This window comes from Notolepis coatsorum (genome assembly GCF_963971535.1).
Source record: "Notolepis coatsorum genome assembly, chromosome: 3".
Classification (NCBI taxonomy): Eukaryota; Metazoa; Chordata; class Actinopteri; order Aulopiformes; family Paralepididae; genus Notolepis; species Notolepis coatsorum.
Genome location: NC_140167.1, coordinates 151,042,603 through 151,069,376, shown reverse-complemented (window position 1 = coordinate 151,069,376; position 26,774 = coordinate 151,042,603). Strand labels below are relative to the sequence as shown.

Below are 26,774 nucleotides of genomic sequence, written 5' to 3'. Positions count from 1 at the left end.
AGTAATAACTGTGAATTGAACTTGCATTGCTGCACTATAGTCCATCCGTTGCAAGTCAACGCCCCCCCCCCCCCCCCCTCCATCCATTAACTCAACTGGACTGTCACTGTAATATTTATGTACAGTTGTACAGTGTCCCCCACCCACCCCTCCTACCCAACCCCCCCACCCACCCAACCACCTCCAATGTACAGTCAGATTGGTTATTTTTGGTTGAGGTTGAAAAAGCTATGTTGATTCAATATTTAATTACAGATACCATTTCAACATTTGAAAAACTGTCGTTGAATCAATTTAGTAGATTCCCCCTCCCCTCCTCCCCCTCCCATCCCCTTCGAGAGGGTATAGTCCTAAGCAACTCGCGAGATCTAGAAGATCTCACGGGACTTGAGGTATTCAAACGTAACTTTGGCGCGATGGATGGTGTCTTCACTGACTGGCTTGACAAATAGTCTGAGCCAAACTCCTTGGTAAGTCATTGACAATATTATGTATTATGCCATTCACATACCATAATCTTGCTGTCATCGTTTGACTACATGCTACTTTGTGAATTATTACCGTGGTGGCAACTAGTAGGCTAGAACGAAGCTTGTTAGCATTATTAGCTAACATGCTAGATGGTATACTTAACTGGTAAGTGAGTTCTTATGGGAATAGTATGATTCCGTTCAGATACCATCACCGGGCTGTTATCGTTTGACTAAATGTTATCTCTGTGCCGTGGCAAATAGTTTGGAGCTTGTTTGAGCAAATAGTGATGCATATTATTATAGCTACTAACGTTAGCTAGCTAGCATGCTAGCTAACGTTAGTCTGCCATTTTGTTTCGTGATTAAAATGTACGTTTTTAATAGTTACATAAGCATTGTTGTAACTAGTGTTAACAAATACTTTATTATAGTTCAATTGTGTTAAACTTGGGACACAGCCATGGCTCTATTTTATTTCGTTTTGTATGTGAGGCATTTTAGCTTGCAGTTGTTGTGTTGCATTGTGGGTCTTCAGCACAAAGTAATCCCTTGCTGAGGGTAAGATGGTTTTCTGTCTGCTCAGACTCAGAATACTTAATTAACATGATCTGTGCTTCATAAAAAACAGATATTATTTATCTGGTTTTGGTTATTTTGCACAGTAAATACTTATTCAGGCCTACCTGCAATTCAGAATTTAATCCAGCAGGGCGGCAGTGATGTTCATTCTGCCTTTTGTTATATATAAAAAATGGGGCTTTGAAAGACTGACATATTTGAACTTCTAGCTCCTGCTACTCTAAACATATATATATATATAATATACACAGTCTTGATAAATTGCATACAAGGTTTTTTGAATATTTTGATCGTCTTCTTTTTAGAATTCGCTGGCAATCATCGCCGCTATCAAGGTGAGTTAACTAACACATTCTCAAATCATGTTTTGTTTTTACCACCAGACATGCGCTAGGTATATGGAGCTAGGTACACTTGCTACTGTAGGTTATATGGTGCTCATTGATAACAACTTTGATGGTGCTTATTTTTTCCTTATTTTGTTAATTATGTTGCTCTTTCTCTAGGAATGCCAATGTATAACTCCAGCCCCTATTACCACACTACCATTGATTCAGCTCAGTAAGTATTATCTTTCAATTCAATATTGTCTGTCTCTCTCACCCCACTTCAAACTTCACACCTTTATCTGTGTTTTCATCTCTGTCTTTCTGTCTCTCTCACCTCGACCCCCTCCACTTCACACAACACCTACATTGCCAAAACCTTTGTCATTTGATGACACAGCAGTGCTATGTCTGTCTCTCCCTCTATCTCCGTCTCCCTCTCTCACTGGCATAACATTTTTATTGTCGTATTCCATATTTCAGAGATTCTTCGCCAGAGGAACTTGAAGCCATTCCTGAATTACCACCAGAGACCAGCAGTTGCACGCAGGCAGAGACTGCCTGTAGCGTGAGTTGAATTTTATACACAAGTTCACTGGTGTTTATTCTTATATAAAACGTCTCTAAAGACGTATGTTTACCTTTGCATTGATTGGCGGATTTTTGACTGAAGACATTGGATCTTTCCTGCTCTCCCATCCAAGTCCCAGGTTGTAATGACGTAATCATGACACTTAGTTGATTTTGAGTAGACAATTACTCGTTGCATCTGGGCTCATAGTCATAGCCATATAGGAATGACCGCTACACCGTCGCGCCAATAGCGGCCGAGGGAGGGAGAGTTAAGCGATTTCTTTGTCATTCAGACAGATTCTCCTATCTGCACCTATCTGACACGTATAGCCACTGATGGTGGAGAAGTGCTGTCCAATTAGCCATTTTGGGGAAATTCAGGCATAAAATAATATTCTGTTGTGTGTCACTGTCAAACAATCCAATATTTCAGAGATTCTTCACCAGTTGCGGGAAGTATGTCACCACCTGAAGACGCAGACCACCACCTGAAGCCCATGTAGAATTGTGAGTTGAATTTTATACATGATAGATCAGTGGTTCTCAAACTTTTTACACCAAGTACCACCTGAGAATGTAGCTGGCTCTCCAAGTACCACCATATGACCGGTGTTAAAATACAGTCTATTCAGCTATGCACAGTTCACGCAGGAGGCAAATGTATTCCTAATACCATTATTTATTGTTAACTTTTGTCAGACACAGCCACAATGTACAAAGGGATAGCACTAGAACTAGCAAACGCTTCCACACAACTCATACAATGCAAGGGGCATTGAGAACATAATAACTAACATTCTCACATAGCAAGTGAGAAAATTAAGAACAACTGTATTTCAGCAAATGTACTTAATCTCTATCTCTCTCTCTCTCTCTCTCTCTCTCTCTCACACAGCAAGCAATTGTCCATCATTCTCTCTCTCTCTCTCTCACACACACACACACGCACATGCACGCACACACACACACACACACACACACACACACACACACACACACACACAATTATTTTGTTACAAAAACTTAATTTAATTAAGTTTACCCTTTAAATGCCAGTTTGTGTGATGGCATCACAAATTATTGTTAAAATAAACACACAAAGTAAAATATGTTCAATAGGATAGGAGCCCCGCATTTAGTGATCTAGTAGGCAAGTATTTTGTAATAAGATCAGATAGATAGAGCAATCACAAAATAAAGAAATGAGGCTCATCGTGCTTGCAAGCCACTGTCTAAAGTCTAATTGTGTTCTCAGAGGGATGACACTGGTGATCTACACCTCTACCAGAGGCCAGCAGCCAGAGGGGGACCCTGCTGACCACAAGGCCATCTGAATCATCCTATGCTGAATTGACATGGATGGTATCTCCCTTAAGCTGATGTGAGTATAACTTCCATGTACAAACACAAACACACCCACTCTATCTATATCTCTCTTCTAGGACATGTCATCATCATCAAACCTTTATTTAATTCTTGGGAGAACAGTAGGGTTGTAAAAAAAAGTGTAAACATCTTCAAATCATTATTAACACATCCACGCTGTAAAGGGTTATTGCCCGCCATGCTTTGACCGCCAGATCTCGCGAGTAGGGTCGAGCTGCAGACTCGGAGCCTCGGTCCAGATTGGAACTTCCGCCCTGCCACAGGACTATTACTCCTGTGACAGGGCAATGCGCTGATTGGCGGAAAGTACGGAAGTATCTCGAAGTACGTCTGACGTATCTCGAATTACGTCTGATGTTTCTCTACGTTAGCGAACATTAAACGTTGTATTCATAAAATAATATAAATTCAGCAGCATGGGGAGGGCCGGGGGGAGGGGAGGTACAGGTAGTAGAAGACATAGTTATAGTACAGTGGAGAAGTAAAAATAGAATAAAAAGGCAGTGGAAACAATATACAATATTATTAACTCTAATAATAACACGCCTCGCGGGCTCATTATAATACGAGAGCCGTGGGTCTGCATTGTATAGAGCGGATCCCCCGGCCGTATTCAAGCGCTGGAGCGCTTTGCCATGGATAAAACTGTATTAATATAGTAGTAATAATAGTAGTTGGCTAGTTGCGCGCTTCTGGCCACCTCCCGCAGTGCGCGCATACACACATACTGTCTGTAGCCTATACAGTACGTGCAAAATTAGTTGTCAAGAGCCAATCGCACAGGTTGCCTCATCTCATCTGGCTCTGCAAATAGATCTAGAGTCTGAATATCATATATAGCCTGCTGATGATCTCTCTCTCTCTCTCTCAAATCCATTCTGAGAACGGAATGCAGTGCCCGCGACGAGGGTCTTGATTGATTGATTGATTGATTGATTGATTGATTGATTGATTGATTGATTGATTGAAAATTGTATTAACAGATCATGCTGGACCTACAAAAGGCCTTTGACACTGTCAATCACTCCATTCTTGATTGAACTTTTTTTTTTTTTTGTATTGGTCTTTTTTCCCCTCCATTTTCCTCCGATTTTCTCCCATCCCAATGTTAGTCGTATGCCAATTCCCAGTCCCTTCCTGGTCGCTGCGCTTTACCCCCCACAGTCAGATCATTTGGGAGAGTGGAGGCTACCACGTGCTTCCTCCGACACATGTCCAGCCAATCACCGCTTCTTTTCACCTGGCAGCGCGGATTCTCATTGAGAGGGCGTAGCGTGTGGGAGGACCACACTATCCCCCTCACGTCCAATCCGCGCTTAGCAGGCGCCCCGACCGAACTGTAGGAGTCGCTGTTTACAACGACCCGGACCCACCCCGCCAGCTTCTCCCACCCTCTGATACAGCCAATTGTATCAGTGCAGACGGCCAGCCAAGCTGGTGACAACCCCGGAGCTGTGAGCTGGATTCGAACAGGCGAATCCAGCTCACAGCTCCGGGGCTGGTGACGAACGCAATCTCCGCTCGACCACCTAACCGCAATTGAACATTTTATTAACAGATTGCAGAATGGGTACAGTACAGTACAGCTCAATACACACAATTGTTAAGGGGATGCAGACCAGAGAAAGACTTTTGTCTTGTTTACATCAGGGTCCATACTAGCCCCTTTCGTGACTGTGCTGCACCGAGTGAATCCACAGTCACTTGCTCCTCAATGGGAAACCAACCTAGATTTAGCCTGAAGGACTGGTTCTGGCCGAACCGTTCGTTATACAAGTATCACAGAGACATTACAAATGTGCTCACAGTTGCACGAGGGTTTCGGACAGAGATACGGGATGGTGCGCAGGCGCTGTGATCACCCAACGGCGGAAATAATGCCGCTTTGAGCAGTTTATAAAAAAATATTAAAAATATTTATTAGCAACGCCGAGCTTTCAAACCATCCCGTATCTCTGTCCGAACATATACAGAAATAAATACAGTAAAAACATACATGACATCATGACATTTATGGCATAGGGACATACATGACATACAGGTATATACTGTAGTACTGTTACATTTGTGACATATACGATATGCAAATAATATACAGTACTGTTACCCAGAGATCCTAACAGAAAATATTATATATATATGATGGGGATGAGACTGTACATTAGGAGGAGGGGGGGGGGGTGGACATTTACGGTGGCCAGTTTCGAATTGCAGTCTCCCGTAGGTGCTCTTTAAGAGCGGTTTTGAATGTGGGCAGGGGTAAAGTGGGTTTTAGGAGTGAGGTTAAGCAGTAGTCTGACCAGTTTGTTTTGTGATGTTTGTAATCTTGTTTTTAGTGCCTTTGAGGTGCTTTGGTACCATGAGGTGCAGGCATAGTCGTAGTACCCTTGAATGAGTACTGAGAGTACCCATGATTTTTGCCATTTTGTTATCGTGAAATTGGTATTAAATTTAATTCTGATTGGCATTAAAAAGTCTTAAAGCCTTAAATCTGACTGGGCTAAACCCTGGTCATTTTCAGCCCAATTTATTCATTTCACTGCAAACCATCTGATCAATATATCACCCATACTACATAAAGCATTTACTGACGATCACGTAATTATAAACGCCGCCCCCCCCCCTTTCCTCCGTGCATGATGACGCATAACGTATACGATCATATACAGTTGAATTTTTTAATATAGCGTGTCTAGGGAATAAACGGCAATCGATGCATTTAGGTCTATAACTCACGTTCTAGGAATTACTACAGAAAATGATAAAACATACTTATATTCTAGAAGGTATTTTTGTATTTTTGTATGAATGAAAAAGTATAACGTTCCTACATCCTGAACAATAGATAATCGATGTTGAATGCAGGCATTAAAGTGTTCCGTCTCAAGACGGATTTCCGTCAATTTGATTGGGGAGATCCGTCAATTTGATTCGCAGTCTAACGGAATTGACTACCTGGTATAATATGATTTGTAGATGCATACAGATTGAAACAAAATTGAGCCAATCAGAGGCGCCAAATATCATGAAAAGGGAATTTTTTCTACCGAGGCGGCGCCAAGCAGTCATCACTCAGGGACTCGAGTGGTTGCAGCTGGAGGCTATTGGGCGAGTGACATTTGCGAGGTCTGTCCGCCACATGGCAGGGTAACAAAATAGTTGTGTCCCCTGCTGTGGTTGTGAGTATAGTATACGTTTATTAGCTTAACTCCGTAGCAACATCACACAGGTGTATCTGTAGACAGTCTCCTCCCCACCGTATATATCTTTTTTCCTACCACCCACCCCCTCCTAATGTACAGTCCCAGACTTTCCAGTGAATCATAGTGTCCTTTTTTTTCATTTTCCCAGATGCACCATGCACCAAGGATCCAGCTGATTACTGCCAATCTGGAGGATTGTTCCTTATCTGCTCTTCACTTGTGCCACTGATTCATTGACCTTTTGTGGTGTGGTATGTTTTGATTTTTACTTAGTAATACACTGTATAGTTGGGATTCTGAATTAAACAGTATAATGTTCACATATATTATGGAGCCCCCAGGGGTCGGGAGAATATTGTGGAAAACAATATAAAACTGAAATGGTAAAGCTAAAAAACTGTAGACCTGACCACAACCCCCTCGGTTCAACAGCACAATATGTTGCTTTCTCCGCTTTTAAAAGTTGAAATCATCTGATGACATTGAAGGGATAGTTCAGAATTGTGGACATAAAGTTTAATTTACTACTTGGCCATTATGTTATGTTCAATGGACTGCACTTATATAGCAATAGCGCTTTTATCCAAAGCGCGTATGGCCTCTCATTCACCTATTCACACACATTCACACACCAATGGTGGCAGCTGCCATGCATATTGATCCATAAATAGTGTTTAGATTGTACTTCTATAGGTTTTTAACTTTACATACTGTATTTAAACATTATATTTGAACAAACACTGCAAGCTAAAGTTTTAAATCATTTGAATCTGTTTTATACAGCACACTTGCTTCCAAAATAAAGCAGTTTTACAATCCTGATCGTTTGTTAACACTTGAAGCTTTTTGTTTCTAACAATCTGTACAATAAAAGTGTTTCTCTGCTGAACTTTGAGTTCTGTCACTTAATTGAAGGAGTTTGATTGTAATAATTATGGGAAAACCTGTAAAATAACAGTGTTTCACTGCTGAACTTTAAGTTCTGTCACTTTATTGAAGGAGTTTGATTGTAATAATTGAGGAAAAACCTGTGAAATAACAGTGTTTCACTGCTGAACTTTAAGTTCTGTCACTTAATTGAAGGAGTTTGATTGTAATAATTATGGGAAAACCTGTAAAATAACAGTGTTTCACTGCTGAACTTTAAGTTCTGTCACTTTATTGAAGGAGTTTGATTGTAATAATTGAGGAAAAACCTGTGAAATAACAGTGTTTCACTGCTGAACTTTAAGTTCTGTCACTTTATTGAAGGAGTTTGATCGTAATAATTTAGGAAAAATCTGTGAAATAACAGTCTTTCACTGCTGAACTTTGAGTTCTGTCACTTTATTGAAGGAGTTTGATTGTAATAATTATGGGAAAACCTGTAAAATAACAGTGTTTCACTGCTGAACTTTAAGTTCTGTCACTTAATTGAAGGAGTTTGATTGTAATAATTGAGGAAAAACCTGTGAAATAACAGTGTTTCACTGCTGAACTTTAAGTTCTGTCACTTTATTGAAGGAGTTTGATCGTAATAATTTAGGAAAAACCTGTGAAATAACAGTCTTTCACTGCTGAACTTTGAGTTCTGTCACTTAATTGAAGGAGCTTGATTGTAATAATTATGGGAAAACCTGTAAAATAACAGTGTTTCACTGCTGAACTTTAAGTTCTGTCACTTTATTGAAGGAGTTTGATCGTAATAATTGAGGAAAAACCTGTGAAATAACAGTGTTTCACTGCTGAACTTTGAGTTCTGTCACTTAATTGAAGGAGTTTGATTGTAATAATTATGGGAAAACATGTAAAATAACAGTGTTTCACTGCTGAACTTTGAGTTCTGTCACTTAATTGAAGGAGTTTGATTGTAATAATTATGGGAAAACATGTAGAATAACAGTGTTTCACTGCTGAACTTTGAGTTCTGTCACTTAATTGAAGGAGTTTGATTGTAATAATTATGGGAAAACATGTAAAATAACAGTGTTTCACTGCTGAACTTTGAGTTCTGTCACTTAATTGAAGGAGTTTGATTGTAATAATTATGGGAAAACATGTAAAATAACAGTGTTTCACTGCTGAACTTTGAGTTATGTCACTTAATTGAAGGAGTTTAATTGTAATAATTCTGGGAAAACATGTAAAATAACAGTGTTTCACTGCTGAACTTTGAGTTCTGTCACTTAATTGAAGGAGTTTGATTGTAATAATTCTGGGAAAACATGTAAAATAACAGTGTTTCACTGCTGAACTTTAAGTTATGTCACTTTATTGAAGGAGTTTGATCATAATAATTTAGGAAAAACCTGTGAAATAACAGTGTTTCACTGCTGAACTTTAAGTTTTGTCACTTTATTGAAGGAGTTTGATCGTAATAATTTAGGAAAGACCTGTGAAATAACAGTGTTTCACTGCTGAACTTTGAGTTATGTCACTTAATTGAAGGAGTTTCATCGTAAATGTAGGGAAAACTTGTGAAATAACAGTGTTTCACTGCTGAACTTTAAGTTCTGTCACTTTATTGAAGGAGTTTGATCGTAATAATTTAGGAAAAATCTGTGAAATAACAGTCTTTCACTGCTGAACTTTGAGTTCTGTCACTTTATTGAAGGAGTTTGATTGTAATAATTATGGGAAAACCTGTAAAATAACAGTGTTTCACTGCTGAACTTTAAGTTATGTCACTTAATTGAAGGAGTTTGATTGTAATAATTGAGGAAAAACCTGTGAAATAACAGTGTTTCACTGCTGAACTTTAAGTTCTGTCACTTTATTGAAGGAGTTTGATCGTAATAATTGAGGAAAAACCTGTGAAATAACAGTGTTTCACTGCTGAACTTTGAGTTCTGTCACTTAATTGAAGGAGTTTGATTGTAATAATTATGGGAAAACATGTAAAATAACAGTGTTTCACTGCTGAACTTTGAGTTCTGTCACTTAATTGAAGGAGTTTGATTGTAATAATTATGGGAAAACATGTAGAATAACAGTGTTTCACTGCTGAACTTTGAGTTCTGTCACTTAATTGAAGGAGTTTGATTGTAATAATTATGGGAAAACATGTAAAATAACAGTGTTTCACTGCTGAACTTTGAGTTCTGTCACTTAATTGAAGGAGTTTGATTGTAATAATTATGGGAAAACATGTAAAATAACAGTGTTTCACTGCTGAACTTTGAGTTCTGTCACTTAATTGAAGGAGTTTAATTGTAATAATTCTGGGAAAACATGTAAAATAACAGTGTTTCACTGCTGAACTTTGAGTTCTGTCACTTAATTGAAGGAGTTTGATTGTAATAATTCTGGGAAAACATGTAAAATAACAGTGTTTCACTGCTGAACTTTAAGTTATGTCACTTTATTGAAGGAGTTTGATCATAATAATTTAGGAAAAACCTGTGAAATAACAGTGTTTCACTGCTGAACTTTAAGTTTTGTCACTTTATTGAAGGAGTTTGATCGTAATAATTTAGGAAAGACCTGTGAAATAACAGTGTTTCACTGCTGAACTTTGAGTTATGTCACTTAATTGAAGGAGTTTCATCGTAAATGTAGGGAAAACTTGTGAAATAACAGTGTTTCACTGCTGAACTTTAAGTTCTGTCACTTTATTGAAGGTGTTTGATCGTAATAATTTAGGAAAAATCTGTGAAATAACAGTCTTTCACTGCTGAACTTTGAGTTCTGTCACTTTATTGAAGGAGTTTGATTGTAATAATTATGGGAAAACCTGTAAAATAACAGTGTTTCACTGCTGAACTTTAAGTTCTGTCACTTAATTGAAGGAGTTTGATTGTAATAATTGAGGAAAAACCTGTGAAATAACAGTGTTTCACTGCTGAACTTTAAGTTCTGTCACTTTATTGAAGGAGTTTGATCGTAATAATTTAGGAAAAACCTGTGAAATAACAGTCTTTCACTGCTGAACTTTGAGTTCTGTCACTTAATTGAAGGAGTTTGATTGTAATAATTATGGGAAAACCTGTAAAATAACAGTGTTTCACTGCTGAACTTTAAGTTCTGTCACTTTATTGAAGGAGTTTGATCGTAATAATTGAGGAAAAACCTGTGAAATAACAGTGTTTCACTGCTGAACTTTGAGTTCTGTCACTTAATTGAAGGAGTTTGATTGTAATAATTATGGGAAAACATGTAAAATAACAGTGTTTCACTGCTGAACTTTGAGTTCTGTCACTTAATTGAAGGAGTTTGATTGTAATAATTATGGGAAAACATGTAGAATAACAGTGTTTCACTGCTGAACTTTGAGTTCTGTCACTTAATTGAAGGAGTTTGATTGTAATAATTATGGGAAAACATGTAAAATAACAGTGTTTCACTGCTGAACTTTGAGTTCTGTCACTTAATTGAAGGAGTTTGATTGTAATAATTATGGGAAAACATGTAAAATAACAGTGTTTCACTGCTGAACTTTGAGTTCTGTCACTTAATTGAAGGAGTTTAATTGTAATAATTCTGGGAAAACATGTAAAATAACAGTGTTTCACTGCTGAACTTTGAGTTCTGTCACTTAATTGAAGGAGTTTGATTGTAATAATTATGGGAAAACATGTAAAATAACAGTGTTTCACTGCTGAACTTTGAGTTCTGTCACTTAATTGAAGGAGTTTAATTGTAATAATTCTGGGAAAACATGTAAAATAACAGTGTTTCACTGCTGAACTTTGAGTTCTGTCACTTAATTGAAGGAGTTTGATTGTAATAATTCTGGGAAAACATGTAAAATAACAGTGTTTCACTGCTGAACTTTAAGTTCTGTCACTTTATTGAAGGAGTTTGATCATAATAATTTAGGAAAAACCTGTGAAATAACAGTGTTTCACTGCTGAACTTTAAGTTTTGTCACTTTATTGAAGGTGTTTGATCGTAATAATTTAGGAAAGACCTGTGAAATAACAGTGTTTCACTGCTGAACTTTGAGTTATGTCACTTAATTGAAGGAGTTTCATCGTAAATGTAGGGAAAACTTGTGAAATAACAGTGTTTCACTGCTGAACTTTAAGTTCTGTCACTTTATTGAAGGTGTTTGATCATAATAATGTAGGAAAAAACCTGTAAAATAACAGTGTTTCACTGCTGAACCTAACCTGTCAATTAACAGTGATTCTCTGTTCTCGGGTTCTCAAATAATAAACAGAATTATCTGTAAATTTATTGCTTTTCCACTTCATTTTAATTAGGGTATTTCAATGTAAATTTTACACTAAATCTATGTCCCCAAACTGCCAGACTTTTACCGTTTTTCTACCGATTTTTTTTTACAGTGTAGGCATGTGTCAATTATTAGCAACAACACAGATTTTGATGGATTTTTTGTAATGTCAGATTTAACACTAACTCTTTTCAGAAAAGTGGGAGTATTTCATTTTTTATCTGACATTACAAAAAATCTAAAAAAATAAATGGTTATGATCAGGGCTGAAGTTGAATTAAAGATTTATGACTGTTTAGACTGCATTACTCTCTGTCACAGTGATCTCCTGGTTGTTCCGCATTTAGGTTATCTAACTATCGCACCGCCGCAACCAGAAACACTGGCCTGCTTCTAAGTTCAGTGCAAAAAACAAAAAACTAAAAAAAGTATAATTTGTTTTTTAATTTTTATGTTTTCAAGTACCACCAGCAGTACCACCAAGTACCACTAGTGGTACGCGTACCACAGTTTGAGAACCACTGTATGTAGCAAGATGACAGAGAGAAAGAAATCTAGAAATCTTTTTATCGTATTTTACTGCCGCGGTTTTGCACATATAGCATATTTTAATACACTTTATTGTATATTAATTATATATATAGTTATTGCCTGACACCACAGTTCGCCCTTTGCTTTTTATTAGCTTTTTATTAGTGTATTCGTGTAGTTAGTGTATTTGTGCCCTCATACTGCTCCTGTCTCTTGTGGGCAAGCAGGCAACTCCGGTGTCAGGTTACAAACAGAGGGTGCTGCCGCACAAAAAAGCTGAAAAGCGCTGAAAAAAGAAGCCAACTGCAGCGCATTTCCTATAGGCGGCAGCATGCGGCCGCATACGCTCCCTCCCCATTGGGATCAATTGACAAAAGACGCTTGCGCCCAGAAATATGCGGCAGGTGGACGCAAGCGCTAACAGAGACAATGAACCGACACAGATAACGGGAAACAAGGAACTAAAATACACATGAACAAATGACAAACGAGAAACACCTGGGGTCAGGCACGTGCATACATAGGGGTGAAGGGGTGCCCGGGCACCTGCCTTTTTCATTTTTCATTAGAAAGTGCCCTTTTTATGCCACCCTCTTTTTTTTTCTTTTTTTTTTTTTTTTACTGTTGCACATATAGATATATTGCCCTGCCCTTCCAAATGAAAGATGTCACTATAGAATCTAAATATTAGGTAAAGAAAGAGAAATGCCACACCTCTTGTAAATAATAGGTCCTTCCAGCCTGGAAGGACCTATTACGCATAGGCATAGCACGTGGGTGGGTGATGATCATGAGATGATGTAAACCGCGCAGGGCCAGCAGCACAGCAGTGCACTGAACACGAAATTGATATCCAGTTGTTGTTGAGCTCACACTCGAGTCGAGACCTCTTTTTTTACAGTTACTATTTCAACTAAAACAAAGCAAGAGTACACTTCATCAGGTAAGGTATTTGCCCAACAAAATAAAATGTCGGGTTTGCAGTGCACTGTATATTTTCGGGAAACACGTCGCCAGATCACCCCTCCCCAGCCCCTCTCTGTCTGCTGCTAGTGCAGGAAAATCACGCAGCATACTCTCTCTCTCTCTCTCTCTCTCTCTCTCTCTCTCTCTCTCTCTCTCTCTCTCTCTCTCTCTCTCTCTCTTTCTCACTCTCCTCTCCTCTCTGACGGAAAACAGAATAATTTTGATTGACAGTCGAGTCTGCCAATTACGTCACACGGCTTGCACCCGCCCTGCTTTTCTTAGCACCAATCGGCAAGCGCTATTAGTTTTTGACTTTGTGAATGTCCTGTGTGGTGACAAGTTTGACAACAACAAAGCTACAGTGCTAATGTAACGGGTGTAAAACTCACTCCCCAGAGGCATACAAACTGAGCGCTTAGAAGGGAATTCCTTCCCAGCGCAAAGGTCTGTGATGTCGCCCCCGGTGCGGGAGACTGGGGTTCGAATCCCACTCAAGGCATGGTCGAAGTGGCAGGTTCAGTGTTGGACTGTTACACCAGTGCCTTGGGTGGAGTAGTGATCCTCGGAGGCAGGATAGACGTGGCTAGTTAGTAGGGAATTCCTTTCTTGGCGCAGCGGTTTGTTATGTCGCCCGCAGTGCGGACGCCTGGGGTTCGACTCCCACTCAAGGCATGGTCGTATTCGTGGCAGGGGCGAGTTGCCTCTGTTACACTGGTGCCGTAGACCCGGATGCCTTGGGTGGTGTGAGTTTAGCGGGGGTGAATGTAACGGGTGTAAAACTCACTCCCCAGAGGCATACAAACTGAGCGCTTAGAAGGGAATTCCTTCCCAGCGCAAAGGTCTGTGATGTCGCCCCCGGTGCGGGAGACTGGGGTTCGAATCCCACTCAAGGCATGGTCGAAGTGGCAGGTTCAGTGTTGGACTGTTACACCAGTGCCTTGGGTGGAGTAGTGATCCTCGGAGGCAGGATAGACGTGGTTAGTTAGTAGGGAATTCCTTTCTTGGCGCAGCGGTTTGTTATGTCGCCCGCAGTGCGGACGCCTGGGGTTCGACTCCCACTCAAGGCATGGTCGTATTCGTGGCAGGGGCGAGTTGCCTCTGTTACACTGGTGCCGTAGACCCGGATGCCTTGGGTGGTGTGAGTTTAGCGGGGGTGAATGTAACGGGTGTAAAACTCACTCCCCAGAGGCATACAAACTGAGCGCTTAGAAGGGAATTCCTTCCCAGCGCAAAGGTCTGTGATGTCGCCCCCGGTGCGGGAGACCGGGGTTCGAATCCCACTCAAGGCATGGTCGAAGTGGCAGGTTCAGTGTTGGACTGTTACACCAGTGCCTTGGGTGGAGTAGTGATCCTCGGAGGCAGGATAGACGTGGTTAGTTACTAGGGAATTCCTTTCTTGGCGCAGCGGTTTGTTATGTCGCCCGCAGTGCGGACGCCTGGGGTTCGACTCCCACTCAAGGCATGGTCGAATTCGTGGCAGGGGCGAGTTGCCTCTGTTACACTAACAATAAGCTATTTGGCTGGATGCAGTCTGGAGGACAGTGGATATACATCAAGACTAGGGATGTCCGATATTATCGGCCAACCGATATTATCGGCCGATATCGGCAGTAAAATGTGATATCGGAAAATATCGGTATCGGTTTAAAAAAGAAAAAAAACAATAACAATATTTGTTATATATATATACAGTGAAATTATTAGTTACCTGAAATTATTCTGTTTTTTGGGGGGGGGAAACCCTGCATATATCGGTATCGGTTGATATCGGTTGATATCGGTATCGGAAATTAAGAGTTGGACAATATCGGAATATCGGTATCGGTAAAAAAGCCAATATCGAGCATCCCTAATCAAGACAACAGTCTGTGACTGTGGGACAGTGGACATAATACTTCATCAAGCCCTCCTGACCTGGACCACGTTTCAACTAAACAAGGTAGTTAATGCGGTCTCGGTCGGTCGGTCGGTCTCTCTCTCTCTCTCTCTCTCTCTCTCTCTCTCTCTCTCTCTCTCTCTCTCTCTCTCTCTCTCTCGCAGCTGTTGGTCTCGAGCGCATATTGTGTTATTAAAGGGACACTATGTAGTTTTGGTGACATCTTTTTTTTTTTTTTTTTCACTTTTTCTCCCATTTTTCCATATTTTCTCCCATCCCAATTTCGTATCATCCAATTCAACCCTCCCCTGTCACGAACGCTGTTTCTTGCCTCCCACAAGCCGGCTGCAATGTGGACTAAGTCATACATAGCACAAGTCCCCTCCGGTACTTGAGGTAACAGCAGTCGCATCTTTTCACCTGCGCAGCTCGATCTCTCAGTGTCGAGGAGTAACGCGTGGGAGGCTCACGCTGCCCCCGACACTTCCTGATTCTACTGCGCAGGCGCACCAACCGACTTGTAGGAGTCGCTTGTTCACAACGTTCGATCCCCACCCTTCAGTTTTCCCTCCCCGTAATACGGCCAATGTGTATTACTGCGGACGACCAGCCAAACTGAAAAACAATGTGGAGAGCTGGATTCGAACACGCGAATCCTAGTGTCTACACACTGGTGGCGAGTGCCTTGCCCACTACACCACCTAGCCGCCCTTATAGTTTTGGTGACATCTATCGGTGAAACTGAATGTACCATAGACTTGTATTACCCCCAAAAATCAATGTCAATGAAGCTTCATACAACCAGGTCACGTTTACTGTATATCACAGCTTTATATTTGATCATGGTCCCTTTAACATGTATCAGATTCAGTATATATCTGACTCTGACATGCAGATGACTCACTGTGTGTTTGCCTTGGGGAAAAGGTTACAAGTTCACGTAACATCATAGCCCAGTTTCTGTGTCTGCCTGTCTTACCAGGTCTTACCACTTTGTGATGATCAGCTGAGGTCACACACACACACACACACACACACACACACACACACACACACACACACACACACACACACACACACACACACACACACACACACACACACACACACACACACACACACACACACACACACACACACACACACACACACGCACGCACACGCATGGCAAATGAAAGTATGTTGTAAATGTCAGGCTCACAATGTTGCATACGGCACGTTCCGACACAAAGACAGTTATGTCATTTGGTACTGTCCCGTCTCCCTGTGAGTGGCTGTCTCGTAGTGATGACCGGAGTGTTGGACGTCCCGTGATGATGACCGGGAGGATGCGACCCTCTCTGCGCCGCCCCCATGCCTCAAATAGATCCGCCATCAGCTCTATTTTTAATCTTTCAAAATGTTCAGTTGCTATTGCATGCACTTATCTGCGTTTCACTATGCATATGAGTGCATGCCTACCAACTGTTTTGCCTGTGTTATTGCAACACTACTATCACAGACATCTAAGAAGGGAGATCCCCCTTGAACGGCCCTTCTAAGCTTTCTCTCCTCCACATTGCCTGTGGTGCATTTTTTCCTATTGTTAGGTTTTAGTGAGTTTTTCCTTACCTTTGCGTGGGGTATGTCTGGGAGTGTTACATTTATTTAATTTGATTTATTTTAAAATGTTTTGGACTTTATGGTGTTTTTGTTTTGTTCTTGATTTATTGTGATGTTTCTTCTTGACTTGTTTAAAGAAGACGTGGCCCATGGGGACATTAACGTGTGTTGTCGGGCCTTACAAATACATTTGATTTGATTTAATTTATGTGAGGCCCCTTGTGTTTATACTGAGCTGGGAAGATCTGCCTTTAGTTTTTTTCCGACCAACTTGGAACTCTCTACAAGGTATCTTGAAAATCACCATTGGACACTTTAAATTCATCCTATTTGTACCTGTTTTAATTGTACCTTACTTTGTATTTTCTATCCTGTTTATTTAACCAGGCAGGTCAATTATGAACAAATTCGTATTTACAATGACGGCCTAGTGAGAGGAAAAAGGTCCTCTCGAAGGCTAACAGGCAAAGGGGACAACATAAATAAATCAACATAGGTAAGGGAAATAATTAACACACATCAAACAAACAAACAAATAAAAGTATGTATGTAATAGTTAAAAGGCTGGGTGACAGTTGCAGGTGTGTGTAAACTACTCTACGATAGAGTCCTTAAAAGTAGTGAAGGGAGTCAATTTGTCCATTTTCAAAGTATTTTGCATCTCAGTCCAACTGCTGTGAGGAGCAAATTGGAAGGAGGTTTGAAGATTTAGCTATCTTTCTATATAGAGCGGCTGTCTGGTAGTTGGATGGTTCCCGGTTAGATTCCAGCTCATTCCATGCAGCGTGTCGAAGTGTCCTTGAGCAAGACACTTAACCCCTAATTGCTCCCGATGTGCATGGTTGCCTCTGCCATCGGTGTGTGAATGTGAGGAACAAAAGAATTGTAAAGCGCTTTGGATAAAAGCGCTATATAAAATGCACAATATTTTTTAATTGATTGTTCACTTGTATATATTTTTACTTTGTCTCAACGTCACTGTAAACAAGGTCTTGCCCTCAATGAGCTCAGTTAAAGGCAATATATATGTAGGTTCTATATATACGGTTTGGAAAAGACAGGACATGAAATGAGATTACAGTAATCTGATTAGAAATAAATGTGTAACTGTAATTGATTGATTGATTGAAAACTTTATTAACAGATTGCAGAATGGGTACAGTACAGTACAGCTCAATACATACAATTGTTAAGGGGATGCAGACCAGAGAAAGACGTTCGTCTTATTTACATCAGGGTCCCCCATTTTCAATTAATCATAACATATATGACACACACGACATACAGATAGACAGTACTGCTACATCTATACATTTATGACATACCAGATTTGCAAATACAGTACTGTTTGTGATACAAAAAGAGTCCAGAAAAGAGAGTATATACATTTGACGTAGAAACTGTACATTGGAGGAGGTTGGGTAGGTGGGGTGGGGGGGGACTGTACATTGGAGGTGGTTTGGTGGGGGGTGGGTTGGGTAGGAGGGGTGGGTGGTGTAATATGTAATATGTTGCACATGCTCAAAATGAAATAGGGAGAAAGAAGCATGCAGGAATCAGATGATATACTTTGTGAAAATAAAGGGGATTATTTGTTGGATTACTCGCAAATTAAATGTGGAGGGAAAAATGCATTTACATAGTGATGTCATAGACACAACATATTTTTAAATAATGGTTGATACTTCTTCTTGGAAGAAACAATAATAGGAATATGATAGTTCAATATCATATCATATCGTAGTACTACTTAAAGGGGTGATTATGTGCTGAATTACCCAGAAATAAGGGTGAAAGGCCACTTGTGATATTATTGAGACTAACATAATTTTACATTACTTTTACTGTAAATAATGGCGGATAATTATTGTAGATTATGATAACAGCATGTGCATATCCGAATTGTTTGCTTAACTAGAATAGTTTATAAATACATGATTATTATACATTTTCTATAGATTTTGGGCCTGCAGGTACTCTAGTAAACTGAAACTTGACGTATTATGTTACATAGGCTACTAATTAGAGATCCTCAACCATTTCCAAGCTCACATGTCTCTTATTACCACTGGGGGGAGCCATATAGCAAATAATAGCTTGGATTCAAAACAAGTGCAGTGCAATACTTCTAACTATGGGGAGAGGTTTGTGTAGATTCCAGTGAAGAAATCAATTTATAGGCAATTTCTGAGGAATTGATGACTAAAAGCCTTATAAAACAAGATATCAGTTACACTTATAACCATCTGCCACTACTCCTAGCACTGTACCAAAGCCTGTATAAAGTCTCTGACTATACTACTGTAACTAGCCTGTTATTTACACTGCTACCACTCCGACCACTACTACTACTACTACTGCTACTGCAAACAACAACAGCGACAACAACAACAACAACAATTAAGACTTTAATCATAACATTTAATTAAATTAAAATGACCAATGTTTATTATCCTATTCAAACGTCAAATTATCGTTGATGTCAATTTTGGGGAAATAAAAACTATAAATAAACACACATACGTATACCTATATATAATAGAGAGAGAGAGAGAGAGAGAGAGAGAGAGAGAGAGAGAGAGAGAGAGAGAGAGAGAGAGAGAGAGAGAGAGAGAGAGAGAGAGAGAGAGAGAGAGAGAGAGAGAGAGAGAGAGAGAGAGAGATAGGGGCTATGTCTTGTGTATATTATGCAGCTTATAACTGCAGGTTAATAAAAGCCACCAAATTGCTTTTGTAATCGATTGAGGAGCAGAGGGAGACTTTCGGCAGACAGACAGGCAGGTAGAGGTCCACAAAGTGATCCGTTGGTCTGTGTCACCAAGTTCCCAGAATAGCAACTCGGGCGGTTTGTCTGCGGTTGATGCTAGATCGGACGGCCCGGAAGGAAGTGTTTACATTTATTTTTAAGTGTGAGGCAGTGTGGGTGTGGGACAGTGGGATGCTGATGTTAAGGTTAGCGTTAGGGGATATGCTTATAAACAACGTTTAAGGTTACAATAATGACGACGTTAGGCTTTGCAACTTGGCCAAAAAACTGACGAGTCCAAATAAAACGCCGATGACCCCATCCGATCTAGCATCAACCCGTGTCTGCTTTGCTCTGCTTTCGAAGATGGAGGAAGTCCGCGATGGATCTAACCAACTGTTGATGCGGAACCAACGGTAGTCGATATTCGGGCTAGAATGAAGTCTATTCTAACCGAGACATCTAGTTTGGAGCAATCCACAACTTCAAAGCATATGGAATTATTTAAACTCTCGCGTGTTTAAGGTAAATTAAAAGACAGACATTATGATGTGCCGTGCATGAATTGGCTATGTTGTGGCTTTTGAATGACATAATTAATTATTATGTGTTGCTGCTGTTTGAACAACGTAACCTTTGATAGTCTAGACATCCACAGCAGGCACAGTCGCTCCAAGGCTATAGACCTATAGTCAGTGTGTAGGCGCGCATGTCTGCAGCCGGGGAGACAGGTGCGTCTGCTGGATAAACGACCAGTCAGACGGGCGTGAGACTGCGGCGATCGGATAACCAGTTGAATTGGAATGATTTAATGAATGGATGAAAACTTTATTTAACACATTGCAGAATGGGTACAATACAGTACGGCTCAATACATACAATTGTTAAGGGGATGCAGACCAGAGAAAGACGTTTGTCTTGTTTACATCAGGGTCCCCCATTCTCAAATCATAGTGACATTTATGACATACACAGCATACATGACATCATGACATTTAGAGGAGCTGTCAGTGAAGTCCTTATCAATCAACACAGCCGACTGGAAATGAAACAATTAACCAAATATAACTTAATCACGTAGTATGCGCACAATAGGCTAATAAACAAATGCACTGATGTTAGGCAGGTGGCGGCTGCTCCCAGAGCATCGCGTGAATTAAGGGATGTTTCATGAGTCACAACAACTCATATGGTATTTGAACGTTGCCCGACCCTGAGTTTTCCAATCCTTTTTAGTTGTCGAATAGCTTGGCTGCTCCCTGCCTCCGTCTCTATGGCTAATTCCTCAGGAACCGGTGGATCCAGTTTGATCTATCCCTCTCTTTCTTTTCTTTTCTCCAACTTGTCAAGTCTTTCCCCTGACCTGTTGCTCACAGTAGTTTGGCGTCAAGACGCACAACAGAAGCCCACCTTGGTGCCCATCATCATAGGGGCCCAACTCAAACCGGTTCACTATTCACTGCGCTTCATGGGGGTCGCGGCGCAAGAGGTGGAACAGTTGACGGGCGAAGGAGAGGAAGCGACGACTATAGCGACCTACTTGAGGACAGATGCGCTCTTCCTAAACTTCAGACGAGTTTAGACTTCAGAGTTAGGTGTGCATGGTATTGTTGCGCTAATATAATAGGGAGATCTTCCCTCCATTTACATTCACGCCATCATGTCTTTTACACTTTTCTTTTTTAAATAGCACTGAATTTATGAGTCGGGGTCCCTGTTTTTTTTTCAATCAATGAGAGACAATTAACAGGTTATTTCGATAATTTATATTTATAAGGGAGGCAGGTGGAGACGAGTTATCTCTCCTTGACGGACACCAGCTGTACAGGGGGATAAACTCACAGGTAAATGTATATTCATTCCCCCGCTTGCTTTTTTTTGTTTATTATTGCTTAAAACGTTGTGCTATTTTGGTGACTCAAATAAGAGATTACTGAATTGTAATGCACTCAAAATGAGCTCAATATTGTTATGGGTTAATGTTTTCTTCTTTTATTATATACGTTATATAATGTTATATTTAACAACAGTGTCAAAACGTTTAAGTTCCTGAATCCCTCTTTGGGACTATGTGTGTGGGATGTAACCTACTGTCAGAGACATTGCTGTTGTGTCTCTCAGCAGACACTGTAGAAGCTGAATCACAAGAAGCTGCGCCTTTAGCTAAATTCTGAGTGAGGCGTCTGCGCTCTGAATGAATGAATGAAAACTGTATTTAACAGATTGCAGGATTCTTAATAGGACTAGTTGTTAAAGATCCCTAAATATTCAGCACAACAATTGAATGAGGTTGGAGTGGGGTGGAATTTGGCAATGATCACGTGATGATCACCAGTACGACACATCTTCAGTTGTGTTCCCCGACCTCATTGGGTGTTTCGGCCATTTATCACAATACACCCTCTGCCGAGGTTGGCCCACCACAGGCTGATCAGGCCTGGGTGTGTGTCGCACGGTGGCACCACGTGTTCATTTAGCAGCCCATGATGCGTCTCTACGTTTCAGCCACAACCAGTAGTACCAGAATGGGTACTACAATACAGTACGGCTCTCTGCAGTTTACATTGCGTTGTACATGGGGTAGTGTGATTGTTTAAGCATGCAAGGGTCAGACATTGTATGCTTATTAAAATGTTGCATCCATGCTGACAGCTCATTATAATTATTTAAAGATGACCAACATGTGCTTTTAGACTGGCTTTTCCTGTGCATATAGTTCAAATCATACTGACACAGGAGAGAGGGATATAGGCCTATATGTGTTTGAGTTTCTCTGAGAGTATAGGCCTTTCACTGGTTCATAATGGAGAATAAGACAAGACAATATTGGTTCAGTGGCGGGATGTGTTTCAACATTTTTATTATTTGTATTATTATTAATTATTATTATTAGTAGTAGTAGTAGTAGTAGTAGTAGTAGTAGTAGTAGTAGTAGTAGTAGTAGTAGTAGTAGTAGTAGTAGTAGTAGTAGTACAAGAGGTGGACGCGGGCAAATACTGCGGCATGGTCATGCTGGACCTACAAAAGGCCTTCGACACTGTCAATCACACCATTCTGATTGACAAGCTAAAAGCAATTGGTTTTGATAGTCTATCAGTGAGCTGGATGCAATCCTACCTGGAGGGGAGAGAGCAGATGGTGGAGGTAAACGGTACCCTATCCCCCCCCCTCACAGTAAGCTGTGGTGTTCCACAAGGAAGCATACTAGGTCCGCTACTGTTCCTAATTTATGCAAATGACATGTCGTCAGCTTGTGACTGCAACTTGTTCCTGTTTGCGGACGACTCAGCCCTGCTGGTCTCTGACAAGAACAAGTTACAGGTTGAAAAAACCCTCAGCTCAGAACTAGGCAAAATCTGCATATGGCTCGCTGATAACAAACTATCATTACACATGGGCATAACAGAGTCCATTCTCTTCGGTTCAAATAACAAACTCAGCAAGACCGACGGCTTCTCAGTTACAGTGGGTGACAATATTGTCACAAGGAAAGAAGATATTACCTACCTGGGTTCCATCCTAGAGGCAAATCTTTCCTGTGACAAAATGGCATCCAATGTAATAAAAAAAGTCAACCAACAAACTCGATTCTTGTACCGGATCTCCTCACTGGTAAACAAGAATACCCTGAAGACTCTAGCAGGAGCACTCATTCAAGGGTACTACGACTATGCTTGCACCTCATGGTACCAAAGCACCTCAAAGGCGCTAAAAACAAAATTACAAACATCTCAAAACAAACTGGTCAGACTACTGCTTGACCTTACTCCTAGAACCCACCTCACCCCTGCCCACTTTGACAACCTAGGATGGCTTAGAGTAGACGACAGAGTACAGCAACTTGCAATGGGCCTGGTCTACAAGATACACTACACGACCAAGGTACCCATGTACATGACAAAATACTTCCCAAAGGTCAGTGAATACCACGATCACAACACCAGAGGGAGCTCCACAAATCATGTTAAACCCAGATTCGGCTCAAACAAGGGACTAAACACGTTTCGCAATTATGCCACATCAATGTGGAACGCCCTACCCAAAGCTGTAAAGGAATGTGAATCACTACCCACTTTCAAAAACACTCTCAAAAAACACCTAAGGGAGACTGCAACTCGAAACTGGCCCCTGTAAATGTCCGAACACAACCCCCTCCAATGTACAGTAAATTACCAAGTATGGTCTTGTCAATAATCCAATGTACAGTGTTGTTTGTACAGTTGTACAGTGTCCCCCACCCACCCCTCCTACCCAACCCCCCCCCCCCCCCCACCCACCCAACCACCTCCAATGTACAGTCCCCCCCCACCCCCACCTACCCAATCCAATGTACAGTTTCTACGTCTAATGTATATACTCTTTTCTTTCTGGACTCTTTTTGTATCACAAACAGTACTGTAATTGCAAATCTGGTATGTCATAAATGTATAGATGTAGCAGTACTGTCTATCTGTATGTCATGTATGTCACATATGTTACGATGAATTGAAAATGGGGGACCCTGATGTAAACAAGACGAAAGTCTTTCTCTGGTCTGCATCCCCTTAACAATTGTATGTATTGAGCTGTACTGTACTGTACCCATTCTGCAATCTGTTAATAAAGTTTTCAATCAATCAATCAATCAATCAATCAAGTAGTAGTAGTATCATAGATTTGACTCTAAAAGCCATCCAATGTTGTCAGTTGCTGGAAGCTAACTTAGTAGTATAAAATGTTAAAAAGTTGAATATAATAAGATTCAGCATGAAATATTGATGTGTAAGTATTCAAACGGAAGTTCTTACAAGATTGCAATATGCCAAGAGTTCAGTAAATAAAGAAAGGGTATATTTGTTCAGAATTTTTAGATGAAAGGTTACATTTTACAACAGCTATCTAAGCAAAGTGTGCATTTCCTCTGTCATTTATGATGGAACATTTGCCAAAATGTAAAAATAAAAATACAAATGAAAATAAATCACATGTCATGTTTTATATGCCATATAAAAAAAATATCTCACAAGAGAATGACCAACTCATTTTAGTCATTGTATATATTTTTCAGAGGACCTGAAACTGCGTGCAACAGGAACAAGACTGTTCACACTGTTATTTAAATAGCCCATAGTATAGATGGCTACCATAAATATATGTGTTACTTCTCTAATAAGCAAGCGTGTTGTCGTGGCAAAGCGACTCCATTCTTAAACAAGCCTCAGCACCCCACATCTATGCTATTGAGAGTATTAAATAGTATTGCCTGCTGACTGTTGGCAGGTGACATTAAGAGAGAGACTTTCAGAGACTCTATTTGAGGCCCTGGCTCAGTGACTAAAGGTGAATAGAAAATCTGCTATTGTCACCTTAATGCACACTGTGAAAGTATAGGCCAACAGTGTGTTGTGTTAATTAAAATACTTGATTATTAGTGGTTCTACACCCTATAGTGTTAATGATTTTGTGATCGACAAGCTACCGTAATTTTATTTATGGTCACAGGAGCACATTTCAAAAGCTGCACACTGCCTTTGAGTCGTCAATTACTGTTGTGCTTATAGGACAATAAACATTTGACATTGATCAATAATTTCCATATTCCACGTGGTAAGAGACTGTGAGGACCAGGATCTGTAAAAGAAAAAGATATTAGCCGTTATTGAAGTTGTTCCACTTCTCACTACAAATCCTGCATTATGGCAGCACTTCTGGTTATTTTGTCAGTTGTCAGTTGTCAGAAGGTGGTAGAAGTTGTGTGTTACCGGACAGGAACAGGGGTGACATCAGACCAATGCGGAGGTCGAGGCAGGATAGATGCAGGGTGGCGGGGGGTGTGGGGTACCACAGAATGTGTTTCAGGAAGTTACAGTGATGTCTCTCTTTGGTTCCTGCAGCTCTCCCTCAGCTATGGAGACAGAGGTACCTGATGGCTACTGTGCTAGTAAGTATTATCATTATCATTATTATTATTATTATTATTATTATTATTATTATTATTATTATTATTATTATTATTATTATTATTATTATTATTATTATTATTATTATTATTATTATTATTATTATTATTATTATTCAAAACTTCATTTAACCAGAACTATCTGATCTTTTTACAATGAGAAAGCCTTCCTCTCTCACACCCAGCAGGCAGATGCCTCTTTACTGGCTCTGCCTTGATATGTTGTGTGGCTGGAAAGTCATGTGTATTTTTTGTAAGTGATGCACGAGGATGTGTGTGCGTGTGTGTGTGTGTGTGTGTGTGTGTGTGTGTGTGTGTGTGTGTGTGTGTGTGTGTGTGTGTGTGTGTGTGTGTGTTGTCTGTGTGTGTCTGTGTGTGAAAGAGAATTCACTTGTGTGTATGTGAGCGTGTAGAATGGATGAACCATTTGCAAATGCAAAGCAGAACACTTATCTCGAATATCATATCGCGGGGCAGGCTGTTTTGACACAATGCATCGCCTTCACCATTTGACATAATGAGATGATTTATATAACACGGTTTCTTTGCAGTCGTGAGATTGTAAACATTACTAGGGATTCTCCCTTTTGCACTGCTATTTTTCCTGTTTAGCCCTTGAAAGTCTAGAAACCGCACGCTGTATAGCGACATCCTGCCGAATGCTGCAGGTACTGGATATGTGCTTTGTGGTACTCCATTGCTCTTTTCTGGTTTCCTCCTGGCTTCGGGTCTCTCAGAGTGCCTCCTCTGCACCTCTCATCTTGCTTGTGAGCTTGTGTATATGGTGATCTGAACCCAGGTACCTTGTTTGTCGATGACATCAGAGGGGACTTTGAGGTGCATAGCTGTAGGAACACTCGGCGGGCGGTGCAAGGGTGGAGGTGGAAGATAAAGGAGGCCTCTCCTCCTCCACTGCTCGTTCCGTGGGCAGTGTCTGAAATGGGAGTGCCGGAACAAGTAGCTCAATCCTTCCATTGAGCGCAATGTTGCGGAAATCACAAAGATCACTCACGGACCACGGTGCCTTTTACCCTTTTAGATGATCCTGCCAGTAGTCATTGCGTACTGCCTGGTGTCTTGTGTATTTTATTTATGTTTGAACAAGTTTGCAAGATAGAGGCGATTAAGCGACAGGCATTTGTGTCTGTATTTAATGGCAGTAATATGATTGTGAAAATGGTAACTGTAGTTGTTGATGTTGCTGAAGACATTTAAAAATGTTTTATCTTGTTGGTATACTAACATTTGAAGGTAAAAAGATATTTTCATTGTGAGATTATAGATGAAAACCACATTTTATATTATATTAATCGTTAGAGGAAATCTAACAAAAATGGAAGGAGTCTCTGTCTGTCTGTCTGTCTGTCTGTCTGTCTGTCTGTCTGTCTGTCTGTCTGTCTGTCTGTCTGTCTGTCTGTCT

The 26,774-nt window shown here is 40.4% G+C and overlaps 1 protein-coding gene and 1 long non-coding RNA gene across 2 annotated transcripts in view; both read left to right on the top strand.

Annotated features, from left to right (window-relative positions):
* The first annotated feature begins 1,897 nt into the window (after window positions 1-1,897).
* LOC311226168 lies at window positions 1,898-3,302 on the top strand. The gene is made up of 3 exons (XR_014619526.1): window positions 1,898-1,946; window positions 2,385-2,458; window positions 3,207-3,302. It is a non-coding gene; the product is annotated as an uncharacterized lncRNA (long non-coding RNA).
* Window positions 3,303-19,790: 16,488 nt separating this feature from the next.
* Window positions 19,791-26,774, top strand: part of ikzf2 (IKAROS family zinc finger 2) — a 157,548-nt gene continuing 150,564 nt past the window's right edge. The window contains 3 exon segments of the mRNA XM_084309494.1: window positions 19,791-19,941; window positions 21,194-21,260; window positions 25,290-25,336. Of these exon segments, the coding sequence (XP_084165620.1) occupies window positions 25,303-25,336 (34 nt within the window). The 5' untranslated portion in view covers window positions 19,791-19,941; window positions 21,194-21,260; window positions 25,290-25,302.